The sequence below is a fragment of the Marmota monax genome, unplaced genomic scaffold, assembly GCF_021218885.2.
Source record: "Marmota monax isolate L192 unplaced genomic scaffold, Marmota_monax_Labrador192_F-V1.1 WCK01_AAM20220418_F8-fsc00003, whole genome shotgun sequence".
NCBI lineage: Eukaryota > Metazoa > Chordata > Mammalia > Rodentia > Sciuridae > Marmota > Marmota monax.
Window position 1 is genome coordinate 30,103,829 of NW_026694084.1, and position 26,166 is coordinate 30,129,994.

At 39.5% G+C, this 26,166-nt stretch overlaps 1 protein-coding gene across 5 annotated transcripts in view; it reads left to right on the plus strand.

Annotated features, from left to right (window-relative positions):
* Window positions 1-26,166, plus strand: part of Nsmce2 (NSE2 (MMS21) homolog, SMC5-SMC6 complex SUMO ligase) — a 230,232-nt gene that overhangs the window by 168,863 nt on the left and 35,203 nt on the right. The window contains exon 5 of one of the 5 annotated variants that reach the window (XM_058585722.1): window positions 451-12,320. The exons of the other annotated variants lie outside the window; for them this stretch is intronic. Within the exon in view, the coding sequence (XP_058441705.1) occupies window positions 451-452 (2 nt within the window). The 3' untranslated portion in view covers window positions 453-12,320. Of the gene's footprint in view, window positions 1-450; window positions 12,321-26,166 lie in introns of those variants that run through there. 5 annotated transcript variants of the gene reach the window in all.

Here is a 26,166-nt window from a genome sequence, read left to right on the forward strand (position 1 = left end):
CAATCAATTTGAGAATATTTTCAAAAAGAAACCCTATATCTTTAAGCATTCACTTCCCATTTTCTCCCAAGCTCCCCCAGCCCTAGGCAACCACTAATCTACTTTCTGTCTCTGTAGATTTGCTGTTTGGAACTTTTTGTATAAATATGCATGTGGTCTTTTGTGTCTGGCTTCTTTTAACTTAATGTAATGTTTTTGAAGTTTGTCCACGTTGTAGCATGTATCAGTACTTCATTCCTTTTTAATGCCGTAACAAGATATACCACATTTTATTTATCTCCTCATCAGCTGATGGTCATTTGGCTTGTTTCCATCTTTCGGCTGTTATGAACAATGCTGCTGTGAACATTCATGTACAAGTAGACATGTGCTTTCTTTTCATTTCTTGTGATATTTATCTGGGAGTGTAATTGCTGGGTCATATGGTAACTCTATGTTTATCCTTTTTAGGAACTGCCAGACTGTTTTCCAAAGCGACTGCACCATTTTACATTCCCACCAGCAGTGTGTGAGGGTTACAATTGCTCCACGTCCTCGTCAACACTTGTTATTATCTGTCTTATTGATTATAGCCATCTTAGCGGGTGTGAAGTGCTATCTCCTTTTGATTTGCATTTCCCTGATGGGTTAATATTGTAATATTTATTTTGCTAACTAAGGCAGAAGTTTTAATCTTGTACTTTTATATGGATACTGTCTTAAATGACCAGATCAACTTTCTCAAAACCATAGCTCTGTACAAGACAAATGCCATTATTTATGGGATTAGAGTTATATCTGGAAAAAACTCAAGGTAAATGATTTGGAGTTAACAATACACACTCACCTGGGAGGTGGGTTTTGCAGTGAATTCACTCACAGTGTTCCAGGGCTTTTATCTGAGTTGCTCATGTACTATTGTATGACATTTACTGGATAATCCAGACAGCACTTCGATTAAATCCACAGTGTGATGTCACCCAGTAAGCACTTGAAAATGGAGATGCATGTCTCTTCTGGTTTTATCAGTCAAGATTAGAAGTGGTTCACAGCACAGTGAACTTTTTCTCCTGTGTTCTGTCAGTCTGTGTTTCATTGTGGGCCAATAATCTGTCACCTGAAACTACTTAAAATAGGTTGGGCTTTCTTGAATGTTGTGTTGCTGTGATGACATCGGATCTTGGCTGCAGAAGAAGGGAAAGAACCTTTCTTTGACTTTTGGTTGCCTCCATACCTCTTGTTTCCAGTAACTGCACTGCCACTTTTAGCCCTTAGCTTGTATTTCTAGGCTGTTCTCTGTACTAGTTGTACCTTCCATCTCTTTATCTTTTGGAACTCCTACTGTGGTGATCTTTGTGTTTCTGACAAAGAAAGAAAATTGATACAGGACTTGGAAGGTATCAAGAATTTCATCTTCTTGATTTCACCAGCCACAGATATGTAAAAAGAGCCTCCACAGCTGGGTACAGTGGTGCACGCCTGTTATCCTAGTGACTTAGCAGGCTGAGGCAGGAACATTACAAAGTCAGGGACAGCCCAGCAATTTAGCAAGACCAGGTCTCAGAATAAAATAAAAAGGGCTGGGGATGTAGCTCAGTAGTAGAATGCCACTGGGTTCAATCCCAAGTACCCGCAAAAGAAACAAATAAGTAAAATAAAATAAAAAGAACATCTACAAAGGCCAATTTGATGAGAAAAGAAAACTTTAGCAGAATTCAGAGGATGCATTCTTCAGACAGGGACTCATGATCCCTCAGAAACCTCCCCCAGAAAAGAGACCTCAGCAGACTGCTCATGTTTTCAGACCCATACAGAGAGCCAGGTGCAGATCCAAGTTCTCCCTCTTGGGCTGTGACCTCCTTCCTTCAGGTAACACAACTGGGGGAGGGCCTAAGTGGGACAAAAGAAGAAAAGAGAAGAATCAAGAGTTGGTGATTCATCCATTCATACCAGGTCACCATACGCCTTCTGCATTATTTGTTCCCTAACTTTTAATGTGGATTCATGTGGCTCAGTTGGGGAATGGTTGAAAGGAATAACTAGGTTTATAGGAAGTGTTTGAATCATGTCTCTCCCAAAGTAAAGGGAAACAGCATCTTCATTTAGTTACAAAGCTGGATTTGTTTGTTAAGTTTTAGTCAGTTCTCTTTTGAGCATTTTGTTAATTAAATATTATTTTGGATGAAATGTCAGTATATCATGATGCCATAATAATGGCTTCCACACTGAGGTTCTGAACTACTGAGTAGTCCTGCTCCACGTGCCTTCAGAATATCAAAGGACTAAATAATATTTATTGAGGTACTAATAGGAATTATAGTTTAGATTCTATAGTTGAGTAATAGCATCTCCCAGTTTCTATTAATACTAAAAAAAACAAAAGTAAGCATTTACTGGGCATTTACCGTGTGCTGGGCATTGTCCCGATAACCTACACAGATTCTCACTTAATTCTTTCCCTCACCCTCTGAACTAGGTACTGTTTTCATCTTCATTTTACAAACGGAGGTTTAATGAACTATGGTGCTCGCTGTATGCAGAGCTCACACCTTAGCTCCCCCAACCCATGTTCAACTTCCCCTACAGGCATGGCATATTTAGTAAAAGGCTGTCCTTTCTTCTGTGTCACATACTAGAAATGGGAGGAAGTGGCATGAGAGAACAGATATGCAGGTTTGTGTGCCTGAGAGGGAGCGTACCCTAATAGGGATGCAAATGAATTTTGCTCTGATGAATTTTACTCTCCTAGGACTCCCCCACCTCGTGGTAATTTTTACAGCAGCTTTGAATGTTTCCTTGCAGAGAAGCAAACTCAAGGCTCTTTATTCATGTAAAGAAAAAAAAAAAAAAGTCAAGCCAGTTGTAGTGGCACACATCTGTAATCCAGCGACTGGAGGCTGAGGCAGGAGGATGGCAGGTTCAAGCCCAGCCTGGACAATTTAGTAAGGCCCTGTCTCAAAATGAAAAATGAAAGGCTGGAATGTGGCTTAGTGGTAGAGCACCCTGAGTTCAATCCCCAGCACTGGGGTGGAGGGGTGGTAGGGATGGTCAAGTTGCACTTACATGGAACAAACGTGAATCAGAGGATTTTTTTTTCTATTAAGAAATTAGAATAAAAAGAATGTTACTTATACTGATTTCCTTATTTTGCAGAGAAAATACAGAGTATATTTAGAAATTCAGGGCTTATTTTCTTTCTCATTTAGAAACATGAAGTTATTCATAGTTACTTATCCAATTAAACTGTTAGATCATTTCACTGGGCCATTTTACTATGATATATCCTGAAAGCAGTGAATCAGGTAACACCTCTTTCGCATATTCACTCAAAAGCAAACCCATTTTTAGTAACCTGTGTTTCTGCTTTCATGCTTTTCAGTTAAGGTAAATGTGCATGCCTACAAAAATGCCTGGCCAAAAGGTGGCTCTGGAAGCCAGCAGTCTTCTCCAGTACAAACGAGACTCCCTGGAGCTTACCACAGCCCATCCTTCCCTCCCCTGCAAAGGTCATTCTTTAATCTGCTCTGTGAAAATCTTCACCAGGTATTCATTTTGGGGACAGGCAGCCTATTCCAATGTTCTAAATGGTGGAGATGATTTCCTATGTTTGGCCAAATTTTGTGTTAAGACTTCTTCCACCCCAGCTTTTCTTTCTGGAATGAGACACAGAGTGGAATAGCATAATTAACATACACTTATTGATTACTTCCAATAGGCAAAACAGTTGTGAAAGGTATCAGAATGTAAATGTGTATGCTGTGTGACATTAACCTTTATGTGGCAGAATAGCATGGACTTTGAAGTCAGATAGTTGCAGAAATAATGCTGACTGCCTGCCAGGCAGTGTTGCAAGCACGTCAGATAAGTTACTCATTGGTCCTGACCACAGCCCTCTGAGGTGTGTACTGTCATGTTCCCATTTCACAGATGAGGAAACAAAGTTATGAAACTCGTTCAAAGTCCGGGCCAGTAAGTGTGAGAACTACTGTTTGAAGTCAGATGTTCTGGCTGGTCTCTTGGCTCCTGGGACTCATGGCCAAAGCTGCACCTATTAGCCAAGTGAAGGGGACGTGTGTGTTATGGTGATCGCACATCTAGTTCATCTATGGATTTCTTTTCATTTTGTTTTTTTTTTGTTGTTGTTTTTTCCCCCTAAGTTTAGGCCCCACCCAGAATTTCTGATTCATTCAAATACTCTGTGGTATGTGGTTTGTTGTCACCAATTTGAGACTCGTGTCAACATTGCTTCAGAATAAGCAGGGTGGTTTTTAAATTAATCTTCTTGATAACTGCATAACTCAGTGCAGTGTCAGTCAGCATGAATAGGATTAAGTTTGGGGTGATATTGAAGAGTCTGACTTCATAATCCCATAGCAGTTGTTTCCCGGGATACTTAAAACATACTTCCTTGCTCCATGTATTGCTGAAATATTTATCTGCGTATATACCCAGGGTAGCACATTTCAGGAAGAGCTGATGCCAGTAAAAAGGAATGTTATTATTTTCCTCTATATTGATAGTTTCTTTGCTGTGACCCAGTGAACATTCTGAAAGTAAAACTTTCATGTATTTATAACAACACCTACAAACATTTTGCATTTTTAGGTCTGTACTTAGTGGTACTCACGAGGTTATAAATATTCTAGTTGATACAGGTTTCTCATCACTAAGTCTCTGGATCAAGAGGAGATTATTTGTCAACATGCTACCTTCTGAAAGTTAGAGGGGCCTCCTAAGGAAAATGTAATTACTTCTTTAATGCAATTATTTAATGAGAATTTGGGGCAGTTGATTTTACTGAGATTAGTTAAGGAACTTTTGACTTTTAGAAAGAAAATGTTATATAGTTTGAGAACTGTTATCCTGACCATATAATTTTGGCTTTTGTGAACTAGAACTGGGTTACTATATTTTAGATGCCAGTCCAAGTCAGATCCAAGGTGATAAGGCAGATTAGAGATCTGAGAGGCTGTGGAGTCTCAGTAGGGTGGCACTGTTCCATTCAACAGTCACTTATCAAGCTTCTCTAATTCACTAGACACCTGGGATGCACACATGGAAAGGTTATTGTCCCTGCTCTCAAGTGTACATCTGTGAGGTCACTGGGGTAGACAGGGATGCAGTGTTCAGCAAGTGTTAGAGAGGAGGAAGATCCAAGGTGCTTTGAGTAGACAGAATAATCACTTACCCTGGCCTGAGGAGGGGACAGAAAGGTGATCACGGGGGCTGGTCTGCAAAGGCTCCCTGAGGAGGGAGTAGAGTGCTGAGGTGAGTCTTTGAGGACTGGTTAGTACTACCAAGGTGAAGAATGGGTGAGAGAACATTCTAACTGGGCTGTCATGTCAGCTCCCAGTAGTGACCTGTCTGACCCACTGACTTCCAATCCTGTCATTATTTGACCTTAAAAATTACTTCTGTATCACAGTAATTAGCTGGTTTTATGAAGTATTACTTAAAGGAAATGAAACATTTGGGCTTTGACTTTTTGTCCCTGAAATGAACAGTGCCTGTGACCATTTCTCCTGGCCTCCTCCATCACAACTTGTCAGGGTTGGCTCAGGAATATGCTAGAACCCCAGCTACTCAGATCAAAGAGAAAGGGAGAGGGGTGCTAAGGAAAACTGCCTCCTTGTGGTTGGCATCCAGAGGAAACTGTAAAGCTGGTGGCAGTCCTAGTGAACAGAATCCCAAGGAGTTACTGAACATGATGATTTCCTGGCCAGAAGTAGCAGGTGTCAGTGGTTCATGGTATCTAGCTCATGTCACTTCCTAGCTCAGTGACCTTCAGCAAATTAGCCTCTTAATTCTTGGTTTTCTGCTCTAAAATAAGAATAAAAACAGTATACCCCACTACCCTATGAGGCTGAGGGTAGAGTGTGAGATGAAATTAACTTATTCATGGGAAGCATGTGGAACAAGGTATTAGCTACTAGGGGACAGAGTCCCAGATCCTTCAGAAGGGGCAGGCAAGATTTCAGGACCTCTTCTGCCACTACTGAACTCCAGGTCTGCCCAAGATTAGTTTACCACACTAGGCAGTGTGTTTTTTGCTTGCATTGCATGTGCACCAGGGATAGATGAGAGGAATCGGTCCATGCAAAGACCTGATGTGGGAGCCTGTGGGGAGGTCCCCTTGGAAAGGGGAAGGAAAGTAGGAGATGACATCAGAGAGCTGATAAGGGGCAGATGGCACAGGGCCTCCCAGGCCATTTGAAGGAGTTCAGCTTTTACTTGGTGCTCAGCAGGAAGTGAAATTGGGAGAAGAATGACAGCAACTACTGCTAAGTGCTTGACCTGTGTTTTCCGATTTAATCAGATAGAACGAGCAGATTAGAACACTGATGTAGACCAAATGACACTGTCCCCAGAAGGAAGTTGAGGTGAAAGGGGCTGGGGAGCTTATGGGGCAGTATTTGATCCTAGATCTGTGTGACTTCTTATCATCCTGTAATTTAGTGAGTATAGGGATGTGCTTGCCACCAGATTGGGTGAAACAGACTAGTTGTAGACTCCATTTGACCACTCTGTAAGACCCCTGCTCAGGAACTGGATAGGAAATTGGTGCCTATGCATTCAAACGACTCTGAAAATCAGGAACAAAAAATCTTGGATACATCACACAGGTATTTTTCCTGGGGCACAAAGCAGATAAAGTGTTCAAGAGCTGACGCTTCTCACCTCCAGCATCTCTATTTTTCAACTGAACACTATAAATGCTCACTGTTCCAACATTTTGAAACTCCAATGTTGCTGAATGCTTTTTTAAGGGCAGGATAGAATCAAAGGCCAAAATATGAAAGGTTCAGTTTCCTGTTACTGACCATATAGAGAAGAAAATGAGCCTTCAGAGCAGCTGCCTGTACCTATAAACCTGTGCTCAGCTCTGACACAGAGGAGCCTATGGGAAGGGTCAGGCTCCTTACTCTGGGAGATATTGTTCTGAACTGAATGGACACCCCCAAAGTCAAGTTGCTTGATCAAAACCAAACCAAGGTGTAGAACATGAAAGTCAGTCAGAAGTCTAATTGAAAATAAGTTAATTCATTTTTCAGGACCAAATAAACTGGACCTGCCCAGTAATCTTTTTAATTCATACTTAACTAATTTGAAATTTGTGATGACCATTGAAGGAGCTGAACTATAAGGCAGTTTTATAAATTAACTGTCTACTATTTGCAAAGTGCACTTCTGGGTACCAAAAAATGCAAGGATAAGTGGCTTCTGTACCCTCTTAACTGTGTAGGAGATGCAAGTAATTTAAAAGTACTTAGGGTGCACTGTACTACCCCGTTGGCTATAGACATCCATTGCTATTGTACACAACTAAGTAAGCTGTATACTTAGCCAAAATGGAGAGAGAAAATTTAAATGGTGCAGGTAATTTCTATGTAGCATTTTCACACTGAGCATGAGATGAGAGAGCCCAACCTGCTGTTCCCTCAGGTGGCCTCAGCTTCCATGCCACACTCACAATGTAAAATACATTGCATCAAGTGTGATTTTTAAAAACATTTTTATGGTACTGCGGATTAAACCCAGGGGCACTGAGCCACATCCCCAGCCCTTTTTATTTTTTATTTTGAGACAGGGTCTCACTAAGTTGCTTAAGGCCTCACTAAGTTGCTGAGGATGGCTTTGAACTTATGATCTTCCTACCTCAGCCTTCTGAGTCATTGGGATTACAGGCGTGCACCACCAAACTGGCAAGAAGGAGAAATTGTCCATCTAATATGACCCAAGGTGCATATCAACTACTTCTTGTGCTGGCCAAAGAAGCAACATCCTTTCCAATCCTGGCTGGGTTTGACCTTTCTAAGAGATGGTTGGATTGGCTTTGACTTCTATGAGATTTTCATCCCGTACATTGACACCAGTTTATTCTCTACCTAAGACATAAATTCATCACACTGACAAGATAAACAGACTTGTCAGTGATAATAAATCTGACAGATTCAGACCATGGACAAGTTATTTGACTTCTATTTATAGCTAATGATTAACCTCTTTATTTTTAGAAAAACCTATACAGCAAAGATACTTTCCAAGCTTTATTGGCATAGTTGTGATGATTAAATGAATAATAAGGGAAGATTCTGGCAAGATATTTAGCATATTAAGTGGTAGCTGCCAACCCAGTCCTAGCAGGTGTGGATGTAGGTTTTACCTATGGCCGGTTTTTAGGCAGAGGAACGATGTGGAATAGGACTTTGGTGTGCCTGTGATGTATGGGCTGAAGGATAGACCTGGAGCAAGGAAACGAGCTGGCAGGTAGTTTCCGTGGTTTAGACAAATATGAAGGCCTCAATGAAGGTAATGGGTGGAGAGGAGGAATCCAGGTTTGGGACTGTTACCAGCAGAACTGCCAATTCTTGGGGACTGTGGTTTAAGAGACAGTGGGAAGAAGTTCAGAAGTGAAGCATGGCTTTTGGTTTTCCAGCCTAGGGGGTTAAATGACAGAGATACTGAATTCACTGGTACATGGAATAATAAAAAGTACTTTTTTATGGCAGTCTGAAATCATATACCTGCCACTGAGCTAAGGTGTTTAATACATTATTTGATTTAGTCACAGCAACCTTAGAGAATAAGCAGAATCATCACCATCTAATTGTACTGAAAATCTAAACTCAGGGGTCCAAAGTCATGACTAGTCAGTGTCTACCTAGGACTTGAACATGGATTTGTCTGGAAGCGAAGGCTCCCTTTAAACCACTTCAAATAAATAAGCCTCTCTCTGGAAGAGGGGAAATGGAATGGAGACAGGACAGAAAGAAAACTTAGTTCTGGAGACTGTTTGAGTTGCTCATGTCAGCCTGAGATATCTAGAGGGCAGTTGGAAAATCAGATCTGTAGCTCAGGGAAGGGCTGAGGAGCCACGTGAGGATCTCTGCACTTCAGTTTTCACATCTGTAAAGTGAGGAAAATAATAGTACCCCTGGTTCTTAGGGGTCCCTAAGGAACATAGAAGTCAGTCCGTGTAAAGCACAAGGGCTGTAGAGCAGGAGTTAGGTGTTAGTGTTGCCTCTCTTTGATGCCATTCCATACAACAGCATGTTCAGATGTGGACACTGCTGGCGAGGACAGATTCATTCCACCCACTGCCAGTCACATATACGCCAGCTCTCCTCTCGCTGAATGTGGAAGAAGAGGTCCAGCATTTGTCTCTTCTTTTAACATTGAGGATTCCTGGCCTGTGGTAGAACTGAGTGATAGTTCCTAGTCTGTAGCTTGAATTTGACTATCTCCTCTGTAAAATAGAAGCCCCTTCCTTCCAATCCCTCTTCATTCCATGTGCAGTGCTGTGTTTAGAAACCCCCAGTCTGGGAGGACAGTGGAAAGCATGGCTTAGGATGCCAAGGAGGCCAGGTGACTGGGCAGCCAGCTCTCCCCTGGTTTCTACTCCATAGTGTGCCCTCAGATCAGAGGGGAATATGATTCCTTTCTCCCTAGCTGAACCTTTCTGCCAGTCCTGTTGAGCTGCCACTTGGAAGATCCTGGTTGACATCTCCTGGACTCTTTTTTCTCTGGTGACAGCAAAGATCAAATTCTGGATTTTTAAATCCTGGTAGGGGCTGGAAATAGTTGGTTGTGCCTCATTGTGAAGCCATCTCATCTCCCTCGCAAGCACCTCTCTAAATTTGCCTAGAGATCTTGGGATACCTGCCTCTTCCAACAGGCAGAAGTGTAGATTTGATGTTGTTAGTGGAAGAAACCCTTCTTGGACCTCTCCCTGAGGCCTCACGGGTAGAGTTATAAGGACTCTGCTGAGCAAGCAGCAGCACAGTGGGCTCCATGGAGATGTGCCAGCACTAGTTTGCCTCAAGTGCGCACCGAGGGCAGACAGCAGCACTCTGTGAGCTGGATCCAGCCCACAAATGTGTTGGCTTTGGCCCACACAGTTGTGTATTACATATATCAATTAGTTGCAACATACAATAATTGGGAGGTTTCACATTAAAATCAGCATTTCTAACTTTTTTTTTTCAGTATCGTCTCTGACCACGTATCCTCTGACCACATGCAAACAGTCTGCCCAAATGAGATGGTGGCCCTCCTTTCCACTCTACCTTGCCACAGCCTCCACCTGGCCAAATCCTATTCACATGTTCATTTCCTAGCCTTGAAGGCATGAGAGTTTATAAACCTTCCCACAGAGCCCTGTGCCATTTCTCTGCAATATAATCCCAAATGAAAAGCAAAAATTCTTCTCATTACACTCTCTGACCTAGTTTTAACAAGGTGCTGAATAACTAAATCTCAAGCCTTTGCTATTGATTTAAAGAAAGTAAAGCATTCTTTTTGTCATTTATTTCAAAATCAGAGTTGAAGTTTATCCTCGCCTGATATTCCTGAGTCAGAGAAGTCTGCTTCCTTTGACCCTCTTTATGGTAGCGTTTTTTTGCTGTTCTGGTTTCTTCCAGCAATACAGGCCAAACAGCAACCTGCAGTCTGACCCTCTGGCCTTGTCCTTAGTCATCTGCTTTTGGCTGCAGGTAGATTGAGGTTGTAGTTTATATCTGGGGAAGGAAGCATGGAGATACAGAGGGGAAACAAGACACGTGTTTCTCTTCGAGAATGGAAAACTGTCCTGAGGCCACGTGATACACAGGCAGCATGCCCAAAAATATTTGCAAATTATTTTTTATTAAGCATTTTTTGAGTTGTAGATAGACGCTGTACTTTTTTATTTTATTTATTTTTAATGTGCTGAGGCGCGAACCCCCAGTGCGTCCCACATGCTAAGCAAGCGCTCTCCCATTGAGCTCCAGCTCTAGCCCCAGATCATTTTTATTGTGAAGCTGTTTGCCTCCTCCTTTTTTTTAACCAGCTGCATGGCCAGCCCCCTCCCCCAGGCTCTTCAGCCCACCCATTTGGGTTAGCATGCCTCACTTAGTGAAATCTGCCCCAGCCCGAATTCTTGCCCCTTTGTGCCATGTCTTTACTCTGAAGATGAAAGGGGAAGTGCATTTCTGTTGCCTCCTGCTAGCCACTTGCGGGCAATTTGAGCATGAAAACAGAAGCCAGCATGCAGTGCTCCCTGAAGGAATTGTGTTGTGGAGGCACAAAGTGGAGTGATCGCTGGGTGGAAGTGTAACCAGCGTACAGTTCCTTAAACACCTTGGGAGCTTGGGGCCAAGAGTCACGGCATTGTCATCATTGTTTCTCTTTACCATAGATACGTTTTATTAATTTGTTCAAATTCCCATGGCTCCAGTTTCACATGAGGTCGTGGACTTCTCAGTCAGAAAGTTTTTAGCAGCTTTGGTAGGTCTGAAATTTCAGAGTATTGAGCAAGGCCTACACTGAGCTGCAGCATGATCTAATAAGATTGGACTGTCAAAACAAGAAGCACCAGTCTGTGGTTCAAAGGTTTTTAAGAAGGAAATTCGAAGCTCAGCTGTGAGAACCTCAGAAAGATCATAAAATATGGAGGATGGAAGCCGATTTCCTTTTCATTTCTACTGTAATAGATGGGACACTTGTTGTATATTTAAACAGAGACACTGAAGTGGAATGAGATATGATTAAATAGAAACAATAGATTGTATCTTTCCTTTCTATTGGGAAACTCTAATCGGTTGTGTAATTAGTAGGGTGAAGCATCAGAAAAATACTTGAAACATTTTGTTAAAGCCCTGAAGGGCCCTCAGGGAGACTAGCTCCAAAATGTCAAAAGAGACCATCCATAACTCAGACCAAGTTAGACAGGAAGGAGTTGCATTCCCAGCTCACCAGCTGTGTGATTTGGGGCAAGTTATTTAACCTTTTTTGCTCTTTTTTTTTCTCCCCAAAATGAGAATTGGGACATTATAGGATTGTCATGGGGCTTCAAAGAAATAATGTGTGCAGAACGCTTGGAGCCGTGCCTGGCATCCAGTGAGTGCCCAATAAATGATCCCAGCAGCTATTAGGTAACATGGAAATGTGTAATCGCCGTGTGGGATACTCAAAACAGTCTTCAAAATGAAAACCAGAGTCACAGATAGTTTTATTTCTGTTTTCCGTAACTACATTTAATCCCCAGTTCCTTTAAGCTCCTCTCATTTTTCTCTAGTGTCCCTAGAGTATCTGGTAGTTTCTTGCTCGCCTTACCATTCTCACAAATAAATGCTCAAGACTAAATCTCAAGGAACGTTTAGGCTGGTGCTGGGGCTGAGTCACTATGACCTGCCTGGGCTCCTAGGTTACACTCCTTCCCCTATTCATTTATTGAAGTGTGTATTCGAATCCTATGTCTTGCTGGATTACAATGTAACCATTAACAAGATGTGTGTACGCAATGCCTATGTGTGTAATCACTTGTAATAAAACATTAATAAAGAATATGGTTTATTGATGAATATATAGAGACTGTAAGGGAAAAACTCAGTGCTAATGGTGATCTCACTTTTAATATGTTAGATAACTACTGCAAATGAAACCTAAATGATTTTATCAGATAAATGGGGTCAAAGTTACACTGCTGCAGTTACTGCTTTCGAACCATCTCTCTGTGACTTGGGAAGATTTTGTTCTGGGGACGCTACCAAGGCATTGGCTCTGGCCCACTGGCAGAGGACTTTGATTTGTGCATCCACAGCTAAAAGCAGAAGCAGGTAATTCCCTTCTTCTACCAGATAACAGAAACCATCAAGGAAACCACTCTCCCCAATTCTAGATGGAATTAGACACCAACTAAGAATCCTCTTTAGCTTCGTTCTTTGCTTCCTTTAAAATCCAAAATCCCTGTAGAAGTCTGATAAAAATGCACAAATTATTTGATGTTTCATTTTTCTCAAAAAATCTTCAAAGAAGGGAAATCTTCCGGTCACCTTGGACTTTGAGAAACATAGTCAATAAAAACATTTTATTTGCTCCAACATAGTTATGATGTCACTAGAAATTCTTGATAAAGTTGTCAGCATGAGTATGCTGTTCAACTAATAAGCCAGGCTTTCTTTCCGGAGTGTTGTGCAATAGATGAGCATTTCCCCTTTCTTTCCTGTAAATTGTAGCTTTCCTGTGATTAGCATTCACAGTGCTCTCCTGATTAAGGAATTGTCAGCTGAAACCATCAGGGATTTCCCCTTGACTGTTTTGGAAACAATCTGAAGAATTAAATGTGTTGCTTGGAAATTAAGAAATTTGGAATAATTCATGTGAACCGAAATGTTGAAACAGAGTCAAGAAGTTATTGTTGAGAATAAGATAATATAGGGTCACAGAGGAATCAAACAACTTTAGAAATAATTAACTCAAACATTTAATAAACTTTAATGACTTTGCTCCATGCTTTTCAGAAGATTTATTTGTTATATTTTAAGAACTAAGCTGACAGAAGCATTAAGATAACATTTCAGTTGTTTGGAAAGTCATTTTTAAATTTAATTTTTTTAATTACTTGGGGTTAATTTAAAAAACGTTTTTATAAATCCTTGTTGCATCCACGGTGCCACTGGAACATGGATGAGAGACTGGGGTAGTGGCAAGTATGCTGTTCAGAGCAAAGGAAAGAGATCCGTTCTAATTGCAAAGGGTATGTATGTACTGAACTTCCTTCCCAGGGGCAGGATGGGTGGAGTGAGCAGGAGACAGCTGGTTGGTGTGATAAAGAATGAGGGGTCTGTTCAGGAAGAATGATCAGAAAAGCTTTGGAGGAAGTGAATTTACAGTTAAACTGAAGAATCAGCATGGATCAAGCACATGGAAGAGCTCAGCAAGTACAAAAGGGGGAGGGGGGAAGCACATGCAAAGGCCCTGGGGCTGGACTGATTTAGTGTTCAAGAAGGCAGGTGGAGCTGGAACATAGGAGAGGAATTGTGGGGCAAGACCTGAAAAGCAGGGAAAATTACAGGGAGAAACAATTTGCAGTTGGGTTCATTTACGGTTTCAGAATTATCCTAATTCTAAAAATGATACGTGTGGAAAACACCTTAAAGAAGTAGGAAGGGCCTATCTGTCGGATCTGAACCTGCTGCATGCTCCAAATTTGTATTTGAAAACATGGGACTACTGTTGGTAACTCTTAAAAAGAGAAGGACCTCATGACTTGTCAGCTACACCTCTTTTGTTGTTAACTTCCACATAACAAAAGATACTTAAAAATGATGTCCTCAAAATCAGTCATCTTGTGACATCTCTTCGCCATCCCCCTCAGCCCCAGCATATGTGTTAAACATGTCTTAATGGTTTCTTATACCCCTCATTTCTCCATGGACGAAGGACAAAGCATGGTGACAAAGAAGGGTAACTTTTTTTTTTTTTAATTAAAAACAAAATCAAACAAACTTTTAAAAAAAGAAACACTTTTCTTCTCTCAACAGGTAGGAGAAACTAGCTTTGCAAAACAAAATGAAAAAATTAGAGGAAACCCAAATGATAGATCTGAAATCCAGGCCACCAGCTGATGCGACAAAATAATGTCTAGAAACTGCTGATGCTTTCTTTCTTTTATCCTCCAACCACCTAAAAAGCTCCTGGGCAGCATGAGCAACTTCCAGGGCATCCAGTGCTTCCAGGATAGTTATTTAAAACAATGGGAAGAGAAAAAGACTGACCTGTGGTCCTCAAAGACTGGTCATCAGATAAGATAGCAAACATGCAGAGATTAGAGCTGGGTAGATGCAGGAGATGATTTGTTCAAGATAATTTAGCAACCAGAAGCAAAGTGCATAATGCTTAAGTGGATATGGGAGAAGCAGGCCAGGTCCTCCCTGCCATTAAAAGCTTATGCAAATCCCATAAATCAGTAATGTGCTTTTGAGGTTTGCAGTTTCCTTTTTAAAGAACCTTGCATTTTTAGATTCTCAGCCACTCTGAAAATAACCAAACCCCGATGGAGGTGGTTAGCCAGGCATTTTGCTTTCCACCTCTGCAAGTGGGGCAGTGGTCCCAGCAGGAGCTTTCTTTCTTAATGGCAAGTGCTATAGGTAAACCTCCAGTTATTGAATTCATCTGTCATGCACCATTCTGAGTAGTGGGCCAGCTAGTGGTGACATAGCAGATAAGTAAGATGCTAGGTGGGGGTCAGACGGGGAGATGGCGAAGTATGAAGCAGAGGTGAAACAGGAGATTGGAAGGGCAGAGGGAGAGCAGCTGCTTCTCATGAGGGAATGAGGATCAAGGAGGGCCTCAAAGAAGTGTATAGACTCAATGTGGAAGACTTAAAGGAAGATAAGACTAGGCACAGAGGATCCCATGAGCCAAGACAGACACAGCAGAGGGGCCATGTGTAGCATGTTTCTTCATCATTGACTTTTCCTCTGAAACTAGAATCATTTTTCTTTTTTCCTTTCCTGAATGTGTGGGGAGCAAATGGAAGGAGAGTTACAAGAGGCGGCATGGGCAGGAAGGAATGTGCCTGGCTTTTCTAGCAGCTCCACGCTCCATGGCAGCCTTCACTATATTACCTCCCTTTGCCGGTCTCTTCATTCTTGGCAACTGGCTGATAATGACAAATGCCATGCCCTGTCAAGCAGGTGAATAGCATGCCTTCCTCTTGGAGTCTGTTCTCTTAATTTGAGGTAGTTTCTATGCCATTTTTCTGCCTTCAGCAGCACGAACTCAAGCTCAGTACAACTCAGTTGTGAGAAGTGTATGCCAAGACCCTGCTCTCCAGCACCTGCCTTCTTGGAAAAATAGAACTTACAACATTAGGCAACAACATGAAGAAAGCATGTGACAAAGTACAAAGTCTAAGTATGTTCATGGCACTGGCAGCAAGTACCCTGGCCATCCAAAGGAAGGGGAGAGGAAGCTGTTTTCAGGGGAGGCCGCAGGCTTTAGGAACTGTATTAGAACCTACCCAGTAGGTTCTAGCCATCGTTCTCAATTTCTCACCATTGTTCCACCTTTCCAGTGGATCTAAATATGAGTCCCTAAATATAGGGGAAATAAGACTGATTTAAACCCAGGATCCTTTTGTAATACCTCTCCAGCTCTTCCCCCATACTTTGAAATTCTTCCCTACCAAGCTGCATTTACATATAAAAATTTAGTCCTTCCATGTTTATCAAAGACAGTTGCCGATAAGAGCTTGATCAGTATAAGTGATTAGAATTCAGTGTAGCAATATTATTATCTAATTCTATTTTATAGGAAAAAGGAAGCTAGGCTATTTTATTAATTATGAATTTAAGATTTGAGCTCCTGTATATACATATACATATGTGCACCCAGAAAATATGCAAAAGCCAAAGCCACGAAGAAGATTGGTAATTTGATATATCAAAATTTTAAAATGATTCATGACCAAAAAAATCCTAAGTCAAAAAACTAACTACCAACTGGAGAAGAAGGGGGATTGTAATTTATGTGATAGAGGATTAATTTCCTGCACAAAATCTTACAAATCAATAGAAAAATGACAAACCAAGTTTCTGCAAAACCAAAGGACATAAATAAACAGGTCCAGAGAAAATAATTTCCAGTAAGCATTTAAGAATACAAAATTTAACCCGATGAAAGAAATGAAAATGAAAAAAAAAAACTTTCAAATTGGTAAAGATGTACACTTTTGCTAATATTCAGTGTTGTAGACACATGGGAAAGTGGGCTTTTGAAAAGAACCATTAGTAGGAGTATAGATTAAATGTTTTTTAGTCAAAAAACCTTTTGGAAGATAGTTTGGCAAAATTATTTGTAATACAGTGCACTACCCTTTATATAACACCATCAGGGAGGCAACGCGGAACCAAGACTCGAGTGCAGTGACATTTAAGGCTATATCTGTTATGTCAGCCACAAACTAGAAACCAGCTTTAAGCTTCTAACCAAGATGGAGGGGACTACAACCTCCCATCTGAAACAGCAGCAAGAAAATTAAAAATAGAGGACAGAATACATGAAACAATAGCAATCAAGACATTGAACATCGGTCACGGAAAGGCAGAGATCTTTGAAGACAAGATACAAATGAAATGAGTCCCCTGAATCTTCAGCTTATTGACTGGAGAGTTTCCAGGCCATACTTCAGAGAGGGCGTACCGAGGCAGAGCCGTGCTTTCCTTGAGTGGAGGAGAGATGGCTAGGAATTCAGGGAAGCCAATTAGCTAAACCAGAGTGGTAGAGAGGTGCACAGGAGAGGAATCTGGAGGTCTGAGGGGGTCCCCCTTGAGCATTCAATTGAATACTGTCCAGTGCGTTTCTGTGGAGAAATCTCTCCAAAAAGGAAGTTACAGTGCATGGAACTCACTCAGGAAGAAGAATAGGGCCTATTCTCAACATCCAGAAAGGAAAACAATTCCTAATTCTGAGACATTAGTTTCAGTCTTGTTTCAGTCTTGGAGAAAACTTGATCTTGGATTAAACACAGCTCTGGTCGCCCTGAACAAAATTTAAAAGTGAAACCTATAGAATCAAACTGTTTAACCACCTCCTATAGCAAAATTCAATGATGTTTATAAGACAAAAAGGAGGAGATGAAGAGGAGGAAGATGATAAAATAAACAGCACCTCACAACATCTGGAATCTAATTTTTAAAAATTGCTAAACAAAGTAGCAGGGAAATACACCTATAATGAGGGAAAAGGAAATCAGTCTGTTGAAGCTGACCTAGAAGTGACAGGCTTCAATATTAAGAGGCAAGGGCATTAAAATAATTATTATGACTGCTTTTCATATGTTCAGACTGCCCACGTTATGTAGGAACATGGAAGAGATAAACAGATACATACATACATACCTATGACCCAAATTAAATTTCTTTTTTGCTGGGTAGAGGGTACTGGGGATTGAACTCAGGGGTACTCAACCATTGAGCCACATCCCCAGCCCTATTTTGTATTTTATTTAGAGATAGGATGTCACAGAGTTGCTTAGTGCCTCACTTTTGCTGAAGCTGGCCTTGAACTTTATATCCTCCTGCCTCAGCCTCCCAAGCCACTGGGATTACAGATGTCCACCACCATACCTGGCTAAGTTTTTAGAGATACAATGGCTATGATTTTAAAAAGGAAAAAAGAAAAAGACAAAACATGCTGGATGAACTTAATGACAGTGTAACCTTGCAGGAGGCCAGAAAAGTGGATAATATGTCAATAAAAACTGTCCACAGTGAAACAAGATTTATTAAAATGATCAGTGCACCAGTGAACTGTGGAACAATTTCAAGGTGTTGAATATATGTAATTATTAAAGTCTCCAAAAGAAAGGAGACTTTTTTTAAAAAAAAATAGAGAAATAATGGTGGGAAATTGTCCAAACTTCAAGAAAGCCATGAACCTACAGATGCAAACTCAGCAAACCCAAAACACAAGAAACATGGGGGGGTGGGGGGGGTGGGGGACCTAAACCTAGGCATGTTATAATCAAATTGCATAAGATTAGTGACAGAAAGGAAAACCTTAAAAAGCAACTTGAGAACAAAAATACAAGTTAGATGTAAAATAATAACTATGAAGTTGAAAGCAGATTTCTTAAAAAATAACACAATGTATGAGCCAGTGAAGTAAAATCTTCACACTACTAAAAAAAAAAATAAAACCATCAATCTAGAATTGTATACCAGCAAAAATATCTTTAAAAAAAAAAAAAGCTTTTTTTTCAAATAAGCAAAACAAACAAACAAAAAAAAAAAAGAATTCTTTACCAGCAAACTTAACACTATAGAAATGTTAAAGAAAATTCTTCAAGAAAAAATAAATAAATAATGCCAAATGGAAACTTAGATCTACACAAAGAAATAAAGGGAAGAATAAGTGATAACTACTTGAGCATATTAAAACTGTCCTTATTTAGCTCCTCTAATAATTGAGGTTTTCAAGCAAAAATAATGTTTCTGACCAATATAGGAGTAAAGTATATGCAACAGCAAAAAAAGCTGGGATGGGAGAAATGGAATTATACTTTCTAAGGCTTTTACACTAAATATGAAGTAGCAAAATAACACTGTGGTAAGTTAAAGATATGTACTATAAGCCAGGCCAGTAAAATACCACATCAATGGTGTCTAGTTAATTGGCCTACAGCAAAGATAAAATGGAATCAATAGGAAACACTCAATCCAAAAGTTGCCTAAAGGGGTTGAGGATGTAGCTCAGGAGTAAAGTACATGCTTAGCATGCTCAAGGCCCTGGGTTCAGTCCCCAGCACCAGAACCAAAACAAAAATGAAAGTTGCCTCTGCGTCTGATAGAAGAAAAAGTTGGCTCCGATCTACATATTGTGGGGTCGGGCTCCAAATTCCTTAATAGGACACCCATAGCACAAGAGTTAATAACAAGAATCAACAAATGGAACTTACTTAAACTAAAAAGTTTTTTTCTCAGCAAGAGAAACAATAAGAGAGGTAAATAGGGAGCCTACATCATGGGAACAAATTTTTACTCCTCACACTTCAGATAGAGCCGTAATATCCAGAGTATACAAAGAACTCAAAAAATTAAACAATAAGATAACAAATAACCCAATCAACAAATGGGCCAAGGACCTGAACAGACACTTCTCAGAGGAGGACATACAATCAATCAACAAGTACATGAAAAAATGCTCAACATCTCTAGCAGTCAGAGAAATGCAAATCAAAACCACCCTAAGATACCATCTCACTCCAGTAAGATTGGCAGCCATTATGAAGTCAAACAACAACAAGTGCTGGCGAAGATGTGGGGAAAAGGGTACACTTGTACATTGCTGGTGGGACTGCAAATTGGTGCGGCCAATTTGGAAAGCCGTATGGAGATTCCTGGGAAAGCTGGGAATGGAACCACCATTTGACCCAGCTATTGCCCTTCTCGGACTATTCCCTGAAGACCTTAAAAGAGCATACTACAGGAATACTGCCACATCAATGTTCATAGCAGCACAATTCACAATAGCTAGACTGTGGAACCAACCCAGATGCCCTTCAATAGATGAATGGATAAAAAAAAAAATGTGGCATTTATACACAACAGAGTATTACGCAGCACTAAAAAATGACAAATTTGCAGGGAAATGGATGGCACTAGAGCAGATTATGCTAAGTGAAGCTAGCCAATCCCTAAAAAACAAATGCCAAATGTCTTCTTTGATATAATGAGAGCAACTAAGAACAGAGCAGGGAGGAAGAGCAGGAGGAAAAGATTAACATTAAACAGAGACATGAGGTGGGAGGGAAAGGGAGAGAAAAGGGAAATTGCTTGGAAATGGAAGGAGACCCTCATTGTTATACAAAATTACATATAAGAGGTTGTGAGGGGAATGGGTAAAAAAAAACAAAGAGAGAAATGAATTACAGTAGATGGGGTAGAAAGAGAAGATGGGAGAGGAGGGGAGGGGGGATAGTAGAGGATAGGAAAGGTAGCAGAATACAACAGTTACTAATATGGCATTATGTAAAAATGTGGATGTGTAACCGATATGATTCTGCAATCTGTATTTGGGGTAAAAATGGGAGTTCATAACCCACTTGAATCTAATGTATGAAATATGATATGTCAAGAGCTTTGTAATGTTTTGAACAACCAATAAAAAAAAACAGCATACTAAAAAAAAAAAAGAGGAAAAAAGGAACTAAGAATACACAAATAGCATGGGAGATTAGAACCTAGTCTAATTATTACATGTAAAGGGTCTAAGCATAGCAGTAAACAGACAAAGTTACCAGCTGGATGTAAAGCAAGACCTGACTATATACTGCCTATAAGTGCATCTTAAATATGAAGACACAGGGCAGGGAGTTAGCAACGATGGTGGAATGTGATGGGCATCATTATCCAAAGTGCATGTATGAAGACACAAATTGGTGTGAACATACTGTAATACAACTAGAGGTATGAAAAATTGTGCTCTATATGTATGTGTAATGTGAATTATAATGCATTCTGCTGTCATTTATTTAAAAAAATCAATTAAAAAATATGAAGACACAAATAGATTAAAAGAATGGAAGAGCATACTGATACTAATGAAAAGAAAAATGAATTGATTATATTCATTAGTCAAATTAGATGTGCAGCAACGAGTATTACTAGGGAGAGAGCCATTTCATAATGATAAAGGGATTGATTTGTTAAGAGAGCATACATTGATGCAACAAAAATCAATAAAACTGTAGGAAGAAATAGACAAATCTACAATTACAGTCAGAAATTTCAATAATAGAGCAAGTACTCAAAAAAACAGTAGGGATATAGAAGATCGAAACAACATCATCGCCTGGCCTCACCAATTGACATGTATAGAACTTTACACCTAACAACAGAATACATTTTTTTTATGTGTATACGCGACATTTAACAAAAGAGAGCATATTCTAGGCAATAAAATATGTCTTATTAAATGTAAAAGATTTCAGGTCAGATAAACTATGTTCTCTGACCACAGTGGGTTTAAATTAGAAATCAGTAACAGAAAGCTATCTGGAAATTTTCCAAATACTTGGAAACTAAATACAGTAAATTTCTTTCCTTATCTACAGTTTTAGTCTCCAAAGTCTGAAAACAGAGATAAATATTTCACAAGTTTTAATTAACTTAGTACAGTGTGTTGTTATAATTTTTGTGTTTTAATATTTGTTATTGTTGTCAATCTTCTGTGCCTAATTTATAAATTAAACTTTATCATATGTATGGGAGAAAACATACTATATGTAAGATTCGGTATTATCTATGCTGAGAGTCTCCTTGGATCCCCTGCAAATTTGGCAGGGGTGGGGAGGTCACTATTGTATACAAAGAGAAATCAAAGGGGAAATTTAAGGATTATTAACTAAATGAAAATGAAAACAGCATATCAAAATATATAGTGTGTGCAGCTAAAGCAATAGAGAGATGGATAATAATCATATTAAACACCTGCCCATATTAGAAAAGAAGCGAAGTCACAAAGCAGTCATTTCAGTTTGTAGGTTAAAAACTGGGGGGAGAGGGGAGTAAATGAACCCCAAAGTGAACATATGAAAGAAAATAAAGATCACGGAAAATTATTCAAATAGAAATCAGAAATTCAGTAGAAACAATCAGTGAAATCAAAAGCAGGTTGTTTGAGATCAATATAATTGAAAAACTTCCAAGCAGGATGAGAATAAAAAAATTAAAACCAGAAAAATTACACTAATTATAAGCGACAAGAATGAGAGAAGTCATAGCAATATGGGTAATGCAGGATTAAATCAGTAGTATAATATCATTTTCCTTTTAATATGTTAACATACAGGTACATAGTATCCATACATGTACCAAGTACATGCTGTGTACCCATTAGCATATTAAAAGAATAATAATATGAACCACATTATGCCAAAAGCATTTGACAAAATCCTATATTGATTTTGATTTTTAAAAATCTCAGCAAACTAAGAATAGAAAGGAACTTCTTAAACCCATAGCTAACATCATACTTCATGTGCTGAAAAACCAAAGTCTAGTCCCTTAAGGAAACAGGCAAGAATATCTTCTCTGGCTGGTGGCACATGCCTGTAATCCCAGTGGCGCAGGAGGCTGAGGCAGGATGATCATGAGTTCAAAGCCAGCCTCAGCAATTTAAGTGAGGCCCTAAGCAACTCAGCGAGACCCTGTCTCTAAATAAAATATTAAAAAGGCCTGGGGATGTGGCTCAGTGGTTAAGCACCTCTGGGTTCAATCCCCAGTACAAAAAAAAAAAAAAAGAAGAAGAAAGAAAGAAATATCTACTCTGACCACTTTTATTGAGCATTGACCTAGAGATTCTAAGAAGTGTAGCGAAGTTCTTCTTTTCCTATTTTTATGCCTTTAATTTCTTTCGTCTGTCTAATTGCTCTGGCCAGTGTTTTGAGAACTATATTGAATAGAAGTGGTGATAGAGGGCATCCCTGTCTTGTTCCAGATTTTAAGGGGAATGCCTTCAATTTTTCTCCATTGAGAATGATGCTAGCCTGAGGCTTAGCATAGATTGCTTTTACAATGTCGAGGTAAGTTCCTGTTATCCCTAGTTTTTCTAATGTTTTGAACATAAAGGGATGCTGTACTTTGTCGAATGCTTTTTCTGCGTCTATTGAGATGATCATATGGTTCTTATTTTCAAGTCTATTGATGTGGTGAATAACATTTATTGATTTCCGTATATTGAACCATCCTTGCATCCCAGGGATGAATCCTACTTGATCATGGTGCACAATTTTTTTGATGTGCCTTTGTATCCGATTCGCCAGAATTTTATTGAGGATTTTTGCATCTAGGTTCATCAGAGATATTGGTCTGTAGTTTTCTTTCTTTGAGGTGTCTTTGTCTGGTTTCGGAATCAGGGTGATGTTGGCCTCATAGAATGAATTTGGCAGAGCTCCTTCTTTTTCTATTTCCTGAAATAACTTGAAAAGTATTGGTATTAATTCTTCCTTAAAGGTTTTGTAAAACTCCGCTGTATACCCATCCGGTCCTGGGCTTTTCTTGGTTGGAAGTCTTTTGATTGCTTCTTCTATTTCATCTATTGTTATTGGTCTGTTTAAGTTGTGAGTATCCTCCTGACTCAGTCTGGGCAAATCATATGACTTAAGGAATTTATCGATGTCTTCACTATCTTCTATTTTATTGGAATATAGGTTTTCAAAATAATTTCTAATTGTCTTCTGTATTTCTGTAGTGTCTGTTGTGATATTGCCTTTTTCATCCCGTATGTTAGTGATTTGAGTTCTCTCTCTTCTTCTCTTCGTTAGCATGGCTAAGGGTCTGTCGATCTTATTTATTTTTTCACTATTTGCAGATGACATGATTCTATACCTAGAAGACCCAAAAGGGTCTACAAAAACACTACTAGAACTAATAAATGAATTCAGCAAAGTGGCAGGATATAAAGTCAACACGCATAAATCAAAGGCATTTCTGTATATCAGCGACAAAACTTCTGAAACGGAAATGAGGAAGAACACTCCATTCACAATATCCTCAAAAAAAATAAAATACTTGGGAATCAACCTAACAAAAGAGGTGAAAGATTTATATAATGAAAACTACAAAACCCTAAAAAGAGAAGTAGAAGAAGATCTTAGAAGATGGAAAAATATACCCTGTTCATGGATAGGCAGAACTAACATCATCAAAATGGCGATATTACCAAAAGTTCTCTATAGGTTTAATGCAATGCCAATCAAAATCCCAACGGCATTTCTTGTAGAAATGGATAAAGCAATCATGAAATTCATATGGAAAAATAAAAGACCCAGAATAGCAAAAGCAATTCTAAACAGGAAGTGCGAATCAGGCGGTATAGCGATACCAGACTTAAAACTATATTACAGAGCAATAGTAACAAAAACAGCATGGTACTGGTACCAAAACAGGAGGGTGGACCAATGGTACAGAATAGAGGACACAGAGACTAATCCACAAAGCTACAACTATCTTATATTTGATAAAGGAGCTAAAAGCATGCAATGGAGGAAGAATATCATCTTCAACAAATGGTGCTGGGAAAACTGGAAATCCATATGCAACAAAATGAAACTGAATCCCCTCCTCTCGCCATGCACAAAAGTTAACTCAAAGTGGATCAAGGAGCTAGATATCAAATTAGAGACTCTGCGTCTGATAGAAGAAAAAGTTGGCTCCGATCTACATATTGTAGGGTCGGGCTCCAAATTCCTTAATAGGACACCCATAGCACAAAAGTTGATAACAAAAATCAACAAATGGGACTTACTTAAACTGAAAAGTTTTCTCTCAGCAAGAGAAACAATAAAAGAGGTAAATAGGGAGCCTACATCATGGGAACAAATTTTTACTCCTCACACTTCAGATAGAGCCCTAATATCTAGAGTATACAAAGAACTCAAAAAATTAAACAATAAGAAAACAAATAACCCAATCAACAAATGGGCCAAAGACCTGAACAGACACTTCTCAGAGGAGGACATACAATCAGTCAACAAGTACATGAAAAAATGCTCACCATCTCTAGCAGTCAGAGAAATGCAAATCAAAACCACCCTAAGATACCATCTCACTCCAGTAAGATTGGCAGCCATTATGAAGTCAAACAACAACAAGTGCTAGAGAGGATGTGGGGAAAAGGGTACACTTGTACATTGCTGGTGGGACTGCAAACTGGTGCGGCCAATCTGGAAAGCCGTATGGAGATTCCTGGGAAAGCTGGGAATGGAACCACCATTTGACCCAGCTATTGCCCTTCTTGGACTTTTCCCTGAAGACCTTAAAAGAGCGTACTACAGGGATACTGCTACATCGATGTTCATAGCAGCACAATTCACAATTGCTAGACTGTGGAACCAACCCAGATGCCCTTCAATAGATGAATGGATAAAAAAAATGTGGCATTTATACACCATGGAGTATTATGCAGCACTAAAAAATGACAAAATCATAGAATTTGCAGGGAAATGGATGGCACTAGAGCAGATTATGCTTAGTGAAGCTAGCCAATCCCTAAAAAACAAATACCAAATGTCTTTTTTGATATAATGAGAGCAACTAAGAACAGAGCAGGAAGAAAAGATTAACATTAAACAGATACATGAGGTGGGATGGAAAGGGAGAGAAAAGGGAAATTGCATGGTAATGGAGGGAGACCCTCATTGTTATACAAAATTACATATAAGAGGTTGTGAGGGGAATGGGAAAATAAACAAGGAGAGATATGAATTACAGTGGATGGGGTAGAGAGAGAAGATGGGAGGGGAGGGAGGGGGATGGTAGAGGATAGGAAAGGTAGCAGAATACAACAGTTACTAATAGGGCATTATGTAAAAATGTGGATGTGTAACCGATGCGATTCTGCAATCTGTATTTGGGGTAAAATTGGGAGTTCATAACCCACTTGAATCTAATGTATGAAATATGATATGTCAAGAGCTTTGTAATGTTTTGAACAACCAATAAAAAAAAAAAGTAAAAAAAAAAAAAAGTGCAGCAAAGGCAGCTATCCAGTAAAGAGGAAGTAGTAAAACTTGCAGGTGACATGGTCATCTGTGCTAAACCCAACAGAGTATACAAAAAAATTACTAGAACTCCTGAGGAGGAAGTTTAGCAAATTTGAAGAGTACAGTATCAATAAACATTAATCAATTTTATTTGTTTATTAGCACCATACAATCATAAATGGAAATATTTAAAACACATTTTTATCACCAAAAATGTGAAAAACCTGTGGTACATCAGACTAAGAATGTGTCTGTATATATTAAACACTATAAATAGTACTGAGAGAAATCAAAGAAGACCCCAACAAACAGAGACCATGTTCGTGGATACACCATGTTCGTTAGTTGGATGATTTAGTATACTTACGATGTCAGCT